Below are 19,147 nucleotides of genomic sequence, written 5' to 3'. Positions count from 1 at the left end.
AAAGTATTCAGGGGTGGATTTAGGGTTCAGGCCACCCCTAGATCGCGCCCCCCCAACTGGTGTAACTACAGCCCCCACAGCCATTGCGGTGGCTTGGAGGCGCCAGGCTTGGTGGGCACCTGCAGTGTTTATACATATTCCTATGCGGACTAGCAATCCACATGTAAATCTGCTTAAAATGTCCCTCCTAAAATGGCCACCACCTTGGAGGAGACAAATGCTAGAGGCAGGGACGTTTTAAGAGAGGAGGGGACCCGCATGCAGCTTCCGTTGCAGGCCCCCTCCTCTTCGGCAGCAGTAGACTCTGGCATAATGCCACGCCTTGTTCCCGGGGGACACCTCCAGTGTGCATGTGCAAATCCCTCGGAAATGGCTGCGGTGGCCATTTTCTGAGTGATCTGTGCCCGCCCAGCAGGGCCTCCGTTGCAGGCCTCCGGAGTGGTAAATATATTCTATGGGTGCAGTGTGTGCGGTGTGGGGCCCCCTGGACCCAGGGGCCCACGTGCACCGTACAAACTGCACCCATTATAGAAACGGCTATGGCTAGAGGTCATACTTGACCTCTAGGGTCTGACAAGGAACACAGCGCTACAGCGTTTCCTGGAAGTGCTGGGAGAGCTCAGCACTGGCACCACTGGAAGAAGATGCAGCTTTCTGCATTACACCCCTAACAATGAGCATGACGCCAATGGCAACGAACATGACACCCAGAGCATGAAACCCCTGGCAACGAACATGACACCCAGAGCATGAAACCCCTGGCAATGAGCATGGAAGCCAGAGCATGAAACCCCTGGCAACAAGCATGGAACCCAGAGCATGAAACTCCAGGCAATGAGCATGGAACCCAGAGCATAAAACCCCTGGCAACGACTATGGAACCCCCAGCATGAAACCCCTGGCAAAGAGCAGTAATTAGAAGCCTTACTGTGGGGCATAATGTGTAATGGGCATTACGGTGTGTAGCATAATGTACCACAGGTATTACGGTGTGTGACATAATGTGTCACAGGCATTACTGTCTGTGGTATAATGTGTCTGAGGCATTATGGTGGTTGGCATAATGTATCACGGTCATTACGGTGTGTGGAATAATGTATACTGGCATTATGGTGTGTGGCATAATGTGTCACAGGCATTATGGTGTGGAATAATGTGTCAGGGGCATTGCAGTGTGTGGCATAATGTGTCATGGGTATATGCCTTGCAGGGTCTTATCCTAAACTAATGTGTGTCACAATAGTACGCTTATATGTAACAAACAGGGACCTCAACTCACAGGCCTAATGTAATGTAATGACAAATGAACAGCATATAAACATGTGTTGTGTAACTTTTCTAAATTCTAATATATTAACTCTAATAAACTGAATCAGCATGGACAGTGCTGTGCCCATTTCTCCGGCATTTTCTGCATGCGCAGTAGTCTCACACTAATACACTACCGACGAGAGAGGAGGGGTACCATACAGAGACTGCATACGGGCTCCCATCACTTTTAAAATGCCGGTGCTCCAACGGTGCCCCTCATTATGATGTCATGCACTCAGAGGGCATGGCTGGCACAGGGCACCTGGACACCTAGTCAGAGCCGGCCCTACCCAATATGATGCACTAGGCAAGATTTTGGCTGGTGCCCCCTAGCACCACCGCTAGTTCCGCCGCTGACCCTGCACCCCTTTCCCAGCACCATCACCCCCCACCCATAGCAGTCCTTTTTTTAGTTTTCCTACCCCCTGTAATTTAAATAAGAACAGTGTGCACATTCGGCGCACAGCCCACAAAGGTATGTGTTTTTGCTGGCAAGGGGCATGGCCACACAATAGTACCCCCAATTCAAATTATGCGTCACAGTAGTGCAACTTTATTCACAATTTATTATGCGATAGTGTCCCTTATTCACATTACATCACACAGTAGTACCACTTTACCTTATATACGTTTCTCCTCACAGTAGTGCCCCTCATTCACTTAACATCATACTGAAATGCTCCTTATTCACATTACACCACACCATATTGCTCTTTATTCTCATTACACCATACCATATTGCTCCTTATTCACATTACACCACACCATATTGCTCTTTATTCACATTAGACCACACAGTAGTGCCCTTTCTATACATTACGCCACACAGTAGAGCACCTTATGCACATAATGACACACATTTGTAATGCTTTTATACACATAATACCACACATTAATGCCCCTTACACATATGCCACACATTATTAATGTCCTTATAAACATAATGCGCCTTACACATTATGCCAACCCTTATTAATGCCCTTATACACATAATTTCCCTTACACATATGCCGCACATTGCTAATGCCCTTATACACATGACCCACATAATGTCCCTTACACATATGCCGCACATTATTAGTGCCCTTAAACACATAATGACACACATAGTGCCCCTTACACATATGTTACACATTATTAATGCCCTTATACACATAATGACACATATAGTTCCTGGCGCGAGTCAACTGGCAGCTCTGCAAACGTCGGGTGCCTATTTTTTCTGAAAATGCATCTTATTTGCATTGCTATGTGGCTAGGATGCACAAGCAGCTTCAGCTGATTAAAATGATATGCGGCATGCCTATATACTGTGTGCCACTGTGGCTGTATCTGCTTATGAAATGCTACACACAGAATATAGGCATGCTGCATATAATTTTTATCAGCAGAAGCTGATTGTGTTCCCAGGCATACCAGATGCCCTAGGCAATTGCCTAGTTTGCCTATGCCTAGGGCCGGCTCTGCACCTAGTTATGGAGCTGTTTAATGGATGGCATTAGCCACTGTATCACTAGAGAGGGATTTATGGTTCCCTATTTGGTAGCTCAGGGCATGACTTTTCAGTGGAAAAGTACTTCACTTGGATACGTTCCTTCTGGATCCTGATAAGGAATTATTATTAAAGAGCACCAATAAATTGAAAGTAACTAATGCAAAATAGATTGTTAATTATTGGGGAAAAGCCTGATAAATAATAAATAAGCTAATGACTGAAATAATAGTATGTAACGTAAAATCCCTATAACTCTATTGAACCCCAGCAGACAAAATATTTCAACCACAGTATAGTAATAGAGGCCAGGCATTTTTAATTACATAAATGTACATTTCTCATTAATTTTCTCATTATATAATGCTCGGACTGTGCATGAATATGTATGGAGAGTTTTGCATTCAGTATCATCCACCCCCAGTCCTTAGCAGTTGTTATATTTGAATGCAACTATGCTGACAGTGAGCAAAGCCTTGATGGGTTACTGTCTAATAATGTAACATAGCTGTGTGAGTGCTGGGTGCAAGGCTATTTATCCCAGAGTACCTTGCAGTGTTAAATTGCCTTCCATTCCAGTAGAATGCCTATGTCCATTACATGAGCAATCATTATAAGAGGGTAATTTTAGGCATTATAAAGCCTTTGCACCTAATCCATTCTTGATCAGTTAGATAACATGCTTATAGGCGTCCATTTAGACACATTCCAAAGGTGAAATTATAATCATTTATCTACAATACTTCACACTTCAATATTCAGGAAATGATGAAATAATTGCCACTCTCAAATAGTAAAAATGGCACATTATAGTGATGACATTATAGAGCACCAGTAATGGGGCTTGCTGGTGACCTCTGGTGGCCTTAACATGAACTGTTCTAGAAACGAAGTGGCAGAATGGAATTGCTGCTAATGGCTTATTTGTAGTAACAGGATAGTCACAGTGACGTTCGCAAGGCGTTCATGTTAACTGTTCGAGTCATATACAGTACGTTCTTTAGGTTGCACTACTCATTTAGATTGTATTATTTCATTGTTTATAATACTTTTTAAAACAAACCACTCTGACACAGAGGCAATATACCAGGAGTTAGATGTGCTTTGTTTGCAGTATGTGGGTGGTAAGTGCTTTATAATCACGTTAGCCAGGCAATCAGTAACTGGGGTCTGTTATGTAATCAAAGACAACGCCTCTACCAAAGCAGCCAATCAGAAGGCTCAGACAGACATTCCAAAATGACTTAACTTTCCCCTATAAGAACGTTTCACTGATTATGTCAGAGCAATACCTCTCATTAGTCCATGCTGATAAGCTGTAAACAAGGAAATATAGTGGACTGAGACAGCTCTGGAGACGAGCGATGGCTCCAATTTTAGCAGATAGCAGCAAATCCAATCTACCAGAAAGGGAGAATTGTGTAAAGTAAGTGTGTCATGGGAAAGCTTTCAGAAGGTATACGGTACACGTTGTTTTATTTATTTTTATAACAGTAAAATGTAATTGAATAAATAGTGTACGTACATTGTAATCCACTATATCCTGAGTAATGTCTGTTTTAGTGTCACAGTGAAGTATCATGTTGGTACAGTACAAGTACCTAATCTGTCTATTTGCAATTTTGCCTAATTTACAAATGGATAGTGTCAATATTATTTATATAGTAATTGTTGCAAATAAATATTAATAATAAATTTCACTTGATATGCAGCAGAAGTAAGTGTCTGGGCTGGGTGCAAGGTGTTTTTTTGTTGTACATTAAATAATTCAATAAACAATTACCTGTGATAAAGAAGAGTTTACTATGGTAGCCTATAATATCTGCCTTCTATTTACCTGTGTAGTAGGTAACCTATAGCAAAAATGATCACCAGCCTATGCTGTAAATATTGCATAGTGATCAAAAAAAATCATCCCCTGCCAGCCTATGTAAAAGTCAATGCACGGTATGCACCCATCACATTAAACAACCCTGCACGTATAACGCCATTGCAATCCGAGCAGCTGTGTGAAGCGCACTTGTAGCTGATGTGTACATACTGTAGTCACTGTAACCAATAGGTTCTATTCCCATACCAGTCCGCATACAAAAATGCATTTAGTGTATGTAGAAGGCTTAATGCTGCTCATTTAAAAAAACCAAAAGATTTTGCAATTAATATTTATGGCATTATGCAGGCAAATGTTTTATTTAGAAGTGTATGTACTTTATTTAGAAGTGTATGGCAAAATGATATTGATACAAACAGGAACTTATTCTGGATTTGTATGTGTAAATTGTATTAAGTTTGTTATGTATTTATTACTATTGCAGCAATGGATTTGTACATGTTAAAAATCCCCATTTGGACCTCTTGTCGGAGGACATTCTATACCACTTTGACTTGGGCACTAGAACGCATGATCTCCCCTCTATGTTTGGGGATGTGAAGGTAAGTAGGGTCTTATAATAGTTGAGAACCAGTATAAAAGCATGTTACGGCTTATCTTATCTCCAGCTGCTGCAGAACTAGATGCTGGGATTTGTCCACAACTGCTGGAAAACCAGGGGAGCCTAAGCTGGGTACACACTACACATAATATTATATTGCCCAATTTTGGGTCTGTGATGGATTGCAACAACCGCTGTATAGTGTGTACAGCCAATTCCTCCTTATTCATTATTTGATGCAGTGTGTGGGAGCTCGCATCTTCCCAGCTGATGTCCGCACGTTAGAAGTGACGTATGATGCAGTTCTCTAACATTGATACTGTAACAATAAATTGTGGCAGTGTATGGTGGATCGTGCAGTGTATATGCGGGTACAATATATCATTACATGGTATTGGGCTGTCGCAAGAATGCCGGATTGTTCAAGTGTGTACCCAGCTTATGTCCATGTATGATAACCAGCACCTTGTAAAAGTGAAGTTTTTGCAGACAGTTCCCCAGTGTTCCAGTATTTCTCATCTTTTCTGGCAGAACATAGTATAAAGCCGGGGCATTCTCAGGCGCTCTCTACACTTTAATACATTTTATACAGCGGTTAAGAGAAGTGAGCTGATTATTCAGCATTTTATTCCAGCATATTGAACTTTTTTTTAACCTGTAACTCTTACTGTTCACACATTACACTACCCCACTAAATGCAATGTGCACAACAGCGCCATAAGGGCTGTTTCATACACACCGGTTTTCATCGGATGGCAAAAAGCCGGACAAACTTTGTCCGTCTTTTTGCCATCCGGCAGTATCTTTCACACACAACGGCTTTGAGTCGTGTTTACTGCTGTGCGCATGCGCAGCGGTGGCTGCTAAAAAAAACATTGTGTGTGAAAGATCCCATTCACACACTTGGTTCTCTGCCTACAAGGACGGCACGGCTCCGGCACCGTCCATGCCGTGTGAAATGACACATTACTCTGCATGTGTCTCTACGGGACGGCCGCGGAAAAAAACGGAATTTTGCCGGCCGGTGCTACCTGGCCAGTGTGAAACAGCTCTGTGGGTTGGGGTCGAGCAATCGGCGGCCGGTATCCCAGCTGTCAGCTTACCGACGCCGGGATCCCAGATGCCAGTATGCCGGCAGGGTGGTGAGTAAAACAAAGCCCCTTGAAGGCTCGGTGGCTCGCTGCGCTCACCATGGGTTCTATTCCCGATCTATGGGTGTCGGGAACACTCAGGAGTGTGAGTAGTCCTGGGCCCCCTGCCGGCATTCTGGCGGCCGGAATCACAGCGTCGGTATGCTGACTGCCGGGATCATAACTACATCCCCACCATATATATCATGCTCCTTAGCACAGTATCAGAATATTAATAACAACGTCTAGTAAAAGGAGACTCGTGGAGATTTCGAAGTTTGATCTGTTCTCTAGAAAATGGGATTTTTTTTAAGATACACCCCCATAATTTGAGCACATTCTGCACATGGAGCCTTCTGATGGAAGGATGCCTCCAGCCAATCCATTCTTGTAAAAGATACAAGCCAGGAGGAGGGATGGGATGAATCCAGTGCTGGAGGATGGGGTGTTACTCCAAGCATGGCCCATTCCAGCACCAGTGGCAAGTAATTGAGGAGGTGGGCCATAGCATAGGTTTTAAGAACTTGTAAATTACTCTTAATCCACAGATTTTACAGTGTTTATGTAATAGGTGCTTTTTAACTGTTATTGTTTTGTGGGACTTTTGCAGTTTGTCTGTGTTGGTGGAAGTCCAAACAGAATGAGGGATTTTGCAATATTTATACACCAGGAGCTGGGACTGGAAGGAGATGGCAACGACATAAAAGATATTTGTGCTGGCACTGACAGATACAGCATGTACAAAGCCGGTCCTGTGCTGTCTATTAGCGTGAGTGTCATATTATGCAATAATACAAGATGACAAACAATCAATAGGTAACAGTCTGAAATTGCTTGATATTGTTAATATATGCGCAAATTGTTAGCAAAAGCTGTTTTGAAGCAGAGTAAATGCTTTTCTATATATAACCTCTCTGCCTGTGTGGTGGTGGTAGCAGTGATGTGCGGTGGGGTGAGGCAGGTGAGGCAGAGCCTTTCCTGTCATACTAACGTTTGTGCCAGAGGTTTGACTGTATAAAGCAGAGGTTCTCAAACTCGGTCCTCGGGAGCCCACACAGTGCATGTTGCAGGTATCCTCACAGAATCGCAAGTGAAATAATTAGCTCCACCTGTGGACCTTTTAAAATGTGTCAGTGAGTAATTAATACACCTGTGCACCTGCTGGGTTACCTGCAAAACATGCACTGTGTGTGTTTCCTAGGACCGAGTTTGAGAACCTCTGGTATAAAGTATATGAAAAATACAAAGAATATGTTTGAAATATCTTCTTTGCATTATTCTAATAATTTTTATAGCTAAAACTCTGAAGTAAAAATTCCATGGCAGGTGAGGCAGTGCCTCACCTGGCTAACTTTTCCGCTTCTTTCTGATCAAAACTCACCAAATTTCCAGGAGTTTCTACTGCTGCACCTGTGTATAATGCCCAGATGTACATTTTGGCTCATATATTGCATGTAAATCTGGCTCTGGTGCTAGCCAGTGCCTCCTGAGCTATTTAGCTCACCGCACGTCCCTGGGTGGTAGTGTGCTATCTGCAACTCCTACTTTGCAGCACCCTTGGTTCAACCACCCAGTATGGCAGGATGGCCTAGGCCAGATCAGTAAATGGGTGTCATGTGTAACAGTAGAGCAGATGAAGAAACCCCCGTTACAAGTGCCTTGCAGAGCACCCACACCACTCAGCTCACACACAGGCAGTGTGGTCTCTTCCTCTGCTGTCTTCTGTCTCTCCCACATCGGTCATCCTTTCAGTCTGCTGTAGGTGATTGCACTAGGTATGACACATAATGGGGCAGTCATGTGACCAGTGCCAACAAATTTGAAACCGATGCAGCCTATCTAAGAGGCACTATTCAGTTACCATGACAATGTTGACATGTTCATCATTCAGTATATTCACACTGATGTAATGTCAACATGGTCACCATGTTGACAATAGTAATCTGGTTCTGTACCACTCCACATCACAACCTATCATCCAGCTAGTCACGTTAGAGCACAGATGGTAGGTTGCGACCTGCAGGCTTCCGATAGCACAGCAGATATCCATTGTGCACTGCCTGAGACAACCCTATACCGATGAACAACATCTTCCCACTTAGGGGGTAATTCAGAGTTGATCACAGCAGCAAATTTGTTAGCTAATGAGCAAAACCATGTGCACTGCAGGGGAGGCAGATGTCACATGTGCAGAGAGAGTTAGATTTGGGTGGGGTGTGTTCAAACTGAAATCTAAATTGCAGTGTAAAAATAAAGCCGCCATTATTTACCCTGCACAGAAACAAAATAACCCACCCAAATCTAACTCTCTCTGCACATGCAGGCTTGGACTGTCCCACAAGGGTACAGGGGAAACCACCGGTGGGCCCTACTGCCTGGGGGCCCACCTCCTGCTCTAAGGATCAGGTTCAGACTGTGCACTTGAATTATACATTATACATATGTTACCTTATACTGGACTATGGTGTATTTTCTACAGTGCATTGCTGTTATTAATCTGGTACATTATCATGCATGCAGCAGCTGAATTTACTGTATGTATTTAAGAAGGAGACCAGACATTGCGCTGTCTAATGGTTAGTCAAACCAATGAGGTGGCAGGCCACACCCCTTCAGTAAACATGGGCCCCTACCACTGCATTCCCCCGGTGGGCCCTACATGCCCCAGTCTGACACTGTGTACATGTTATATCGGGTGGTCTTCAGTATGCCGAATGTCGGGATTCCGGCGCACATTATACCGGCGCCGGAATCCCGACACCCGGCATACCGACAGCTATTCTCCCTCGTGGGGGTCCACGACCCCACTGGAGGGAGAATAAAATAGTGTAGCACGCCCCCGTGCCCGCAGCGTGGCGAGCGCAGCGAGCCCGCAAGGGGCTCCTTAGCGCTCGCTAAGCTGTTGGTATGCCGGCGGTCGGGCTCCCGGCGCTGGTATGCTGGTCGCCGGGACCCGAGCGCCGGCATACCGTACTACACCCGTTATATCTGCCACCCTACAGTGCACATGGTTTTGCCCGACTGCTAACAAATTTGCTGCTGCGATCAACTCTGCATTACCCCCCAAGTTTGGTGCATAACCCTGATCAAGTCTAAGATCTTTGCCCTGAGATAGGGGTCGATTCATGAAGTAGTGAAAATATTAGAGAAGTGAGCCAGTAGACAAGCTGTATTTACAGAGTGCATTCTATACAAAATATACAGAGCAGCTGATTGGTTGCCATAGACAACTTCTCCACTGGCTCACTTCTCCACTCTTTTCATTGCATAATGAATAGACCCCATAGTGAATGAATAGACCCCATGGTGATTGTATGCCAGAGCTGTCGCTATCTGTGGTGTGTCATCTGGTGCAGCTGTATCTTAGCGTGATCGGGTGCAGGAGGGGGCGTGGCTTCACTGCATGAAGACATGCCAATAGGTGACGCTTTGAGGGTGTGACTTTGTGTCTCACCCCAATTCTCATTAAACTAGCCTCTCTCCGCAGCTCTCGTCATGCTGGGCAGCCCCCGACTTCTCTCCTGAGTCCCGGCACAAGAAATGTGGATGCTGCTCTGTGACCCTATTCAACACAAAAATAGCAGAGCAGCTCTGCTATTTTGGTGTCACTCCTTCAGATGTTGTCGTCCAGTGTGACCCGTGACCCCCTAGTGATGCCACTGCTGCATGCCTAGTAAGTCCGTGTCAGGAGCAAAAACCGCCAGACCATGAACTGCTGCTTACTCTACAGTTCTCGTAGTATTATTTATGTATTGCTGTCCCCATCCACTTGTATAATTGTGTGAGCACAGGGATGTGTGTAACAGGACATCCTCAGTGTGAAAGCTGGAAGCCATAGACTGGCACTTAGTAGAATGAGCAGAACCCTGATAACACAGAGCAGTGATGTTACGCTCCTGTACAACTGGTGCAGGAAGATTGGTTTGTCAAACGCACCTCTAGATGTTAGGAACATGTTTGACATATGGACTTTGTTATATCCTTTAATTCCTTCCATAGCACGGGATGGGCGTCCCTTCCATCTCCATAATGCTGCATGAGCTCATCAAGCTTCTACATCACGCCAAGTGCCGAGGTGTCACAATTATACGCATCGGGACATCAGGGGGAATCGGTAAGCATCATTTAATAAATTCATCTTAGTTTTCATGACCTATCCCTTGAAGACAGAACATATATTCACAATGTCGCTGTATCTTTTTCTTTTCTTTTTTTAAATCTTTTTATTGAAATAGTTGAAGAAGAATTGTGTAATGTGTACAAGAGATTACATTTACAACAACTGATGACTTGTTGGTATAAATTAACTATAAAGCTAATTATTTTTGTAGTTATTAATACATAAAAAAAAAATCACAAAATACAATAAGGAGGGAGAAGGTGAAATAAAGGGAGGGCATGAAGGTAGGCAACATTTGACACCTACCTGAACCAGAGAAGAACTATTTCCACCAGAAAATGATGAATATTAAGCCCACTCCACTGTACACCCCTCTACAGCATATTAAACCCCCCCCCCCCCCCCCAACACACACCACCACCCTGGGGGTCATGTATCGGGGCCCCTTCATTCAGCCCAATGCCCCCTTCTACAGTTTAGTGATCTCTCTTCCGCCCTATCTCCCCCCACCTCCATCTGTGCAGTAAAGGAGTTATTAGCAAAAATTACTGCTCCAGGTCCAACATGCTAAGCGGAAGATAGAACACCCCCTACGACTCGCAAGACATCAAAGCTGACGCTGATAGCACCCCCCACCGCAAAGCTGGAAGATGGGTAGGGGCCCAGTGTATTGCTTTGCCCAGGGGCCTGCACTGCTGGTCAGACAGCCCTGAATCCCATAAAATATATATATATATGTAAGTCACAATTTGGCCGCATTATCTCCAGCACTTGTCGGATGATCCTGGAAAAATATAGTGTAACATCTCGAGGAGCATGTACCAACGCGAGTACACTTTGTAGGAGTTTTCCTTTATATTGGTGTTGATCTACACATTGACTAATATCTGCCCAATCCTTGTCCTCCAAGAGGGTGATGGCTTCCATCAATCCTCTAAACTCTTCGGGCGGCCGCCACACCTGGAGGTTGAATGAGACTCTTCTCCGCTTCCCCCAGTTTAAGGACCATATCAGGTGTCAAATAGAGGAGTATTTTAACATTAATGTCACTGATGACATCCCCCTTCCAACAATCTGGGAAGCACATAAGGCCGTTATTAGAGGTGCGATGATTAAATATGCCACATATAGAATAAAGCAACAGAACGAGAGGATTGTTACTTTCACCTCTCAACTGTCACAACTTGAGCGAAGTCATAAACAATCTCATTCCTCACGTGTCCTTAGTCAGATTCAAGGTATCAGAGGCAGGGGCGCCAGAACTTTTTTTTTTTTTTTTTGGGGGGGGGGGGGGGGGGGGGGGGGCATATATAAAAATACATTTTGGCATTTCTTCCACGATTATCGACCCCCACACGCGGAACACTTACCCCACCCCAGATCACCGCGGAGAATCTGATTCAAAACTCCGGCGCTGCAGTGTGCTGCCCCATGCTGAGCCTGCTGGGACATCCCCGCCTCCTCCCAGTAATGCCTCTGTGAAGAGCTGGCTAGACAGGACACGGGGCAGCATGCTGCGGCGCCAAAGTTTTGAAGTCAGTCTACGCGGTAATCTGGGGGTAAGCGCTCCCCCTGCCCACGCTTACGCCATGTTTGGGGGGCATGCTGCCCCCCTTCCCCCCCATCCCCCCATTCTGACACCTATGATCAGAGGTGAACTTCAATCCCTCCTTGCGGAACGTACAGAGAAATCCCTTAGATATTTGAATCAAAAATGTTATGAAAAAAGTAATAATTGATTCTTTATTAGTTGCCAGTCTTAGAGCGAAAAAAGCCTCACAAACTATCTTATCACTCAGAAATGATTTAAATGTCTTAAGCTACGATCCGGGTTCCATTAACAAGTCCTTTTACAATTATTATAAATCTCTTTACAACCTTGTAAAATGCGCGTCAGGCCCCAATCTACCATCCGCTGTAGCCAAAGACTATTTAGACACCTGCAACCTTACTGAACTTTCAGACTCCACTATTAGCACGTTAAACACCCCTATCTCAGTCGAGAAATTCAACGTGGCCTTAAAATCTCAGAAACCGTCCAAAGCACCAGGTCCAGACAGTTTCCCAATGTCGTATTATAAATCATTCTCAGGTTTATTGGCTCCCCGTCTGGTCAGTGTCTTTAATAAAATAATTACCCAAAACGGGAAAGGATTCAACTACTTGCACAAGTTATAGGCCGATTTCACTTCTTAATGCAGACATTAAGCTATTCGCAAAGGTTCTTGCAATCCGGTTGAATACATACTTGGTCCAATTGATTGACGCTGATCAAGTGGGGTTTGTCTCCACTAAACAGGCCCATGATAACACGAGGCGGACGATCAACTTGATCTCATACATCAATGAACATAAAATGCCATCAATTCTTTTATCACTGGACGCAGAGAAGGCCTTCGATCGCCTGTCTTTTATGTTTCGGCCTTTTGTATTTCAGACCCTGAGATCCTATGGCTTTTGCGGTAGCTTTTTGTCTGCAATTCACGCTCTATACCACAATCCCATGGCGTCTGTCTCCACCAATGGGTGATCCTCCTCCACCTTTACATTGGGTAATGGCACTAGACAGGGGTGTCCTTTGTCTCCCCTGCTGTATGCCCTCAGTATTGAGCCATTGGCAGCTCACATTAGGAAGAACCCTGACGTCAAAGGGATTTCTGTACAAGGCTTCCAATATAAGATATCGCTTTTTGCAGATGAAGTACTGCTTTCCCTGTCCTCCCCTCTGACCTCGCTCCCTAACTTGCAAGCCGAACTTTCATTATTTGGAAGTATGTCAGGACACAAGGTTAACAGTACTAAATCTGAGGCACTGGCATTCCCCCTCCCTACGGATACTATGCGGCTCCTAGAAACAAATTTTGAGTACATCTGGCGGCCTCAGCCCATCAAATATTTAGGAATCCAGATCACAAAGCATTATGACCAGTTACTTAATGCCAATTGTATCCCACTATTGCAAAATATTAGAAAAGACCTAGCTAAATGGGATCCCCTGTGTATTTCATGGAAGGGTAGAATTAATTCAGTCAAAATAAATATTCTGTCATGGCTGCTTTATCTATTTCAAACTGTCACCATTGTAGTCCTATCCTCCTATCGCCATACTGTGCAATCTATGTGTGGCAAATTTATATGGTTGAACAAAAAGCCCAGACTTCAGAGAACCTGTCTTTCTAAATTCACGACTACCAGAGGCTTAGGTCCCCCCATATTTGAATGGTATTTCCAGGCTACACAATTAAGCCACATCGTAGCCTGGCATACACCTGGTGGTTGTAAGAAGTGGGTGTCCCTGGAAAGCGACCTACTTAATCATTATTGTTTTAGTTTCCTTCCATGGCTCCCCAATTATTTGAGACCAGCGTCAGTACATAATACCCACTCTGTTCGGAAGGTATGGGACAACTTGAATATGAAACTCAAATTAGCACCTTATCCTTCCCCTCTGACCCCTCTATGGTGTCATCCCTATTTCCCTTTGGGTTGCGTATCTTCCTACATGCACCCTTGGGTTGCAGTGGGCATAACTAGGTTTCTCCACATCTCTGGAGAATTTGCTCCACATACTTTTTCAGCAGTACGGTTTACAGGACCCCAGGTATTTTTACTACTTGCAGATTATAAGCTTTCTGCACTCCTTTAGTAAGTCTAGTAAACTTAGACATCCAAACCCATTTAAACGATTATGTATTTATGACCCAGGGCGCAGAGGTATTATCTTTATTTTATACTCTCTTCAGGTAGGCTCCTCCTCTCCCAAAGAACCATTTGAACAAGATTTGGGGGTAACTTTGGAGAAGGAGGAGGAGGAGTGGTCGGAGATCCGCTGCTCGATCACCAAAGTATCTATAAATACGAATTTTAAGGAAAATGCCTTCAAGGTCTACTCAAGGTGGTATATGGTATCTGAAAGGCTATATCACATTTTCCCATCGAGTTCCAATTTATGCTGGAGACAGTGTGGATCTACGGGCTCCTTCTTACATGTATGGTGGGATTGCCCTTTGATTAGCTCTTTTTGGAAATGCATTCTCGCCCTTATCGGTAAAATTCCTATTCCTGTCAATCCCTCACATGCCCTGCTTTGTAAACCGTTGGAAGGGATATCTGGACCCTCGAGTAGACTTTGCACTCACATCCTTAATGCTGCCAAACGTTTAATAGCCGCACACTGGAAACAACCTTCAGCTCCATTCTTACAAGCTGTAATCAGTATTTGGTTTATAGCATCAATGGAGTACATTACTGCCTTGCTCCACCATTCAGTGCACAAATTCCTTGATACTTGGAGCCCCTGGTACCTATATTTCCACAGACAATTGCCGGGTACCCTATAAAATCTATTTCTAATTTAAATTTAAATTCCTCTATTGTCTCGAGAATGGAGCCTTTAGCTCATTTAATCCGCCTTATCGTATATAGCACAGACTGTAGCGTGTTGTTCCCTCCCCCCTCTACCCTCTCCCAGTCCCTTCCCTCATTCAGTTTTCTTTATACTGTTCCTTTTTTTTTGTTAATTCTTCCACAAAAAATTAAAAAAAAACAAGTGGACATGACAACATTTATATTGTTTGTGATATACTTTACTGTTTGGCGTTTCATGATACAAAACATAACCTGACAATATGTTCTTTAATTTTGCATATGATGTATACTTTTGCTCTCCACGTTTACAAATAAAGAGTTAAAAAAATAAAATCGGAGGGTGAAACGGCCAATATCAAGTACAGAATTGAGATAAAACCCTTGCGACTTGGGTAGTAAATGCAACAATATTCAATTGAGGTGGATTGGCTAATGGGCCCTACTCACTGGCCGAGGTGCCCGACGGCCGATACGGCCGACGAGCGACCCGGCGGCGGGGGGGGCAGTGACGGGGGGAGTGAAGCTTCTTCACTCCCCCCGTCACCCGGCTCCATAGACGTGCAGGCAAATATGGACGAGATCGTCCATATTGGCCTGCATGCACAGCCGACAGGAGACCAGCGATGAACGAGCGCGGGGACGCGCATCGTTCATCGCTTAAGTCTCCGCACTGAAAGATATGAACGAGATCTCGTTCATTTATGAATGAGATCGTTCATATCTTTCAAAATATCGGCCAGTGTGTAGGGCCCATTAATTTGTGAGGTTTACTGACGGAATTTATAAAACGAGTGATTTGCAAATATGCAAACTGATGTCTGGGTGGTCGCTGTGTCTATTTCTTATAGGGCTTTCTGTCTGCAGAAATATTTTGCTTACATAAGGAAATACAGAAACCACACAGATTTACTCCCAAATTACATCAAAAGGTCATATGAGCTGTTTGTACATTAACGCCAATGAAAAGTTGGAATTGTACATACAGTGCCTTGCTAAAGTATTCACCCCTTAGCTTTTTACCTATTTTGTTACATTACAACCTGTAATTTATTTATTTTTTAATCTGAATTTTATGTGATGGATATGCACAAAATAGTCTAAGTTGGTGAAGTGAAATAAGAAAAAATTATATACAAAATAATTTTTATAAATAAAAATTAGACAATTGGCATTTGCATATGTATTCACCCCTTTTGCTAAGAAGCCCCCAAAAGTTCTGGTGCTACCAATTACCTTCAGAAGTCACATAATTAGTGAAATGAATTCCACCTGTGTGTAATCTAAGTGTCACATGATTGTCAGTATAAACACACCTTTTCTGAAAAGCCCTAGAGGCTGCAACACCACTAAGCAAGAGGCATCACACCATGAAGACCAAGGAGCTCTCCAAACAAGTCAGGGACAAAGTTGTTGAGAATTACAAGTCAGGGTTGGGTTATAAAAAAAAATATCCAAATCTTTGATGATCCCCCGGAGCACCATCAAATCCGTCATCTTCAAATGGAAAGAACATGGTACAACAACAAACCTGCCAAGAGAGGGCCGGCCACCAAAACTCACAGGCTGGGCAAGGAGGGCATTAATCAGAGAGTTAGCAAGAGACCAAAGGTAACCCTAGAGGAGCATGTGACCACAATAAGCCATACACTCCATAGAGCAGGGCTTTATGGAAGAGTGGCCAGAAAAAAGCCATAACTTAGTGTTAAAAATAAGAAGGCACGTTTTGAGTTTGCCAAAAGGCATGTGGACGACTCTCCCCAAATGTATGGAGGAAGGTGCTCTGGTCAGATGAGACTAAAATGTAACTTTTCGGCCACCAAGGAAAACGGTATGTCTGGCACAAACCAAACACATCCCATCACCCCTAGAACACCATCCCCACATTGAAACATGGTGGTGGCAGCATCATGCTGTGGGGATGTTTTTCAGCAGCAGGGACTGGGAAACTGTTTAGAGTCGAGGGAAAGATGGATGGTGCTAAATACAGGGATATTCTTGAGCAAAACCTGTTTCACTTTGCCTGTGATTTGAGACTGGGACGGAGGTTCACCTTCCAGCAGGACAATGACCCGAAGCATACTGCTAAAGCAACACTCGAGTGGTTGAAGGGGAAACATTTAAATGTGTTGGAATGACCTAGTCAAAGCCCACACCTCAATCCAATTGAGAATCTGTGGTCAGATTTGAAGATTGTTGTTCACAAGCGGAAACCATCCAACATAAAGGAGCTGGAGCAGTTTTACCTTGAGGAAGGGGCAAAAATCCCAGTGGCAAGATGTGGCAAGCTCATAGAGACTTATCCAAAGTGACTTGCAGCTGTACTTGCCGCAAAAGGTGGCTCTACAAAGTAGTGACTTTAGGGGGGTGAATAGTTATGCACGCTGAAGTTTTCTGTTATTTTGTCCTATTTGTTGTTTGCTTCACAGTAAAAAAGAAAAACATCTAAAAAGTTGTAGGCATGTTCTGTGACTGAAATGATGCAAACCTTCAAACAATCCATTTTAATTCCAGGTTGTGTGGCAACAAAACATGAAAAATGCAAAGGGGAGTGAATACTTTAGCACTGTAAACGTAGACTGTTTAGGGACATTCAATATATTGTATATTTATTTTTTATTTAAATATTCTATAAATTTTGCAAAGGGAAACTCAGTGACCCAAAAGACAATGTTGGGTATCCTTTATTGCCAGCACCAGTAGAGTAAAGTATTAAGCTGAGATATTAACTTCAACTGACAAACAATGCCATGGAGGGCTGGCTCTACCATTAGGCTGCTTTAGGCAGCTGCCTAGGGCGCCAGGGTCTGGGGGTGTGGGGGAGGTGGGACACCACTGAGTCTACCTGTCACAAAATTAACGATGAAAGAAACATCCTTGTTGTACTTAATGCAAGTAGTGGCTGTGGACCTTTATAAGTCACTCTTTCATCTTTCATTTGAAGGGCTGGGAAGTGGGTATTGGTGGTGGTTGTGGGCAGTAGGCTGGAGCTTTGCCTAGGGTGCAAGAAAACTTGCCATGATGCCATGCAATAGAGATGGTTATGGGAATTCAATAACTGCAAATGTGCAGCATAACTTACAACAATCCTGAATAAATTTGACCCTTCAGCTGCGCCCTCTAGTGACGGCGCTCTGTAACTGAGAGGTTACTCCCCTTCTGCCAGTGGTGAAAAAAAGAGACATGGATGGGACTATTCGGCAGGAAACCATAACAATAAATTAGACCTTTGCTTTTATTGTATAACTTGCACTTAATTGGCCAAAGCTAATTGGTTGCTAGGTGATAATAAATAACCCTGATCACCTATGAAAATTTTTCTAAATGCCGGATTGACAACAGTTAACAAGGGGAGGTCGTCCAGGGTTAGTGCAAACAGTATAAATGCGCCCTCTTTCCCTGGGTATTTTAAAAATGTGGCATAATGAGAAACATTTGCGCATGCCAAAAACGGGCGCATGGCCTCACTACAAGGGGCATGGCCTGACAAGAAAAGAAGACCTTACACCCCAGTTTTTTACCCTCCACCCCTAGGATCCACATAAAAAAGCAGATCCACATAAAAAAAGCCAGATCCATATGAAACCATGGAACAAGCCTTTCACTTACCCTGCCACCATTGTCACTGATCCACCTCTCGCCTATCCTGCTACCATGGGCACTAATCCATCTCACATACTCGGCCACTATTGGCACTGATCCAGCTCTCACCTATCCTGCCACCATGGGCACTAATTTATCTCACCTACTCGGCCACTATTGGCACTAATCCACCTCTCACCTATCCTGCCACCATGGGCATTGATCCACCTCTCACCTACCCTGCCACTATTGGCACTGATCTACCTTTCACCTACCCTGCCACCATGGACACTGATCCACCTTTCACCTACTTGCTACTATTGGCACTAATCCACCTCTCACCTACCCTGCCACCATGGGCACTGATCAACCTCTCACCTACCCTGCCACCATGGGCACTGATCAACCTCTCACCTACCCTCCAACCATGGACACTGATCCACCTCTCACCTACTTGCTACTATTGGCACTAATCCACCTCTCACCTACCCTGCCATCATGGGCACTTATTCAACTCTCACCTATCACTATGGACACTGATCCACCTTTCACCTACTTGCTACTATTGGCACTAATCCACCTCTCACCTACCCTGCCACCATGGGCACTGATCAACCTCTCACCTACCCTGCCACCATGGGCACTGATCAACCTCTCACCTACCCTCCAACCATGGACACTGATCCACCTCTCACCTACTTGCTACTATTGGCAC

At 44.2% G+C, this 19,147-nt stretch overlaps 1 protein-coding gene across 1 annotated transcript in view; it reads left to right on the top strand.

Moving 5' to 3' along the window:
* The first annotated feature begins 4,059 nt into the window (after positions 1-4,059).
* Positions 4,060-19,147, top strand: part of UPP2 (uridine phosphorylase 2) — a 39,824-nt gene continuing 24,736 nt past the window's right edge. The window contains exons 1-4 of the mRNA XM_063933696.1: positions 4,060-4,229; positions 5,119-5,236; positions 6,976-7,134; positions 10,365-10,479. Coding sequence (XP_063789766.1) covers positions 4,168-4,229; positions 5,119-5,236; positions 6,976-7,134; positions 10,365-10,479 — 454 coding nt within the window. The 5' untranslated portion in view covers positions 4,060-4,167. The remainder of the gene's footprint in view (positions 4,230-5,118; positions 5,237-6,975; positions 7,135-10,364; positions 10,480-19,147) is intronic.

Source organism: Pseudophryne corroboree, chromosome 7, assembly GCF_028390025.1.
Source record: "Pseudophryne corroboree isolate aPseCor3 chromosome 7, aPseCor3.hap2, whole genome shotgun sequence".
Taxonomy (NCBI): domain Eukaryota; kingdom Metazoa; phylum Chordata; class Amphibia; order Anura; family Myobatrachidae; genus Pseudophryne; species Pseudophryne corroboree.
Note: the sequence above shows the minus strand (reverse complement) of the source record. Positions and strands in the feature narration are given on the sequence as shown.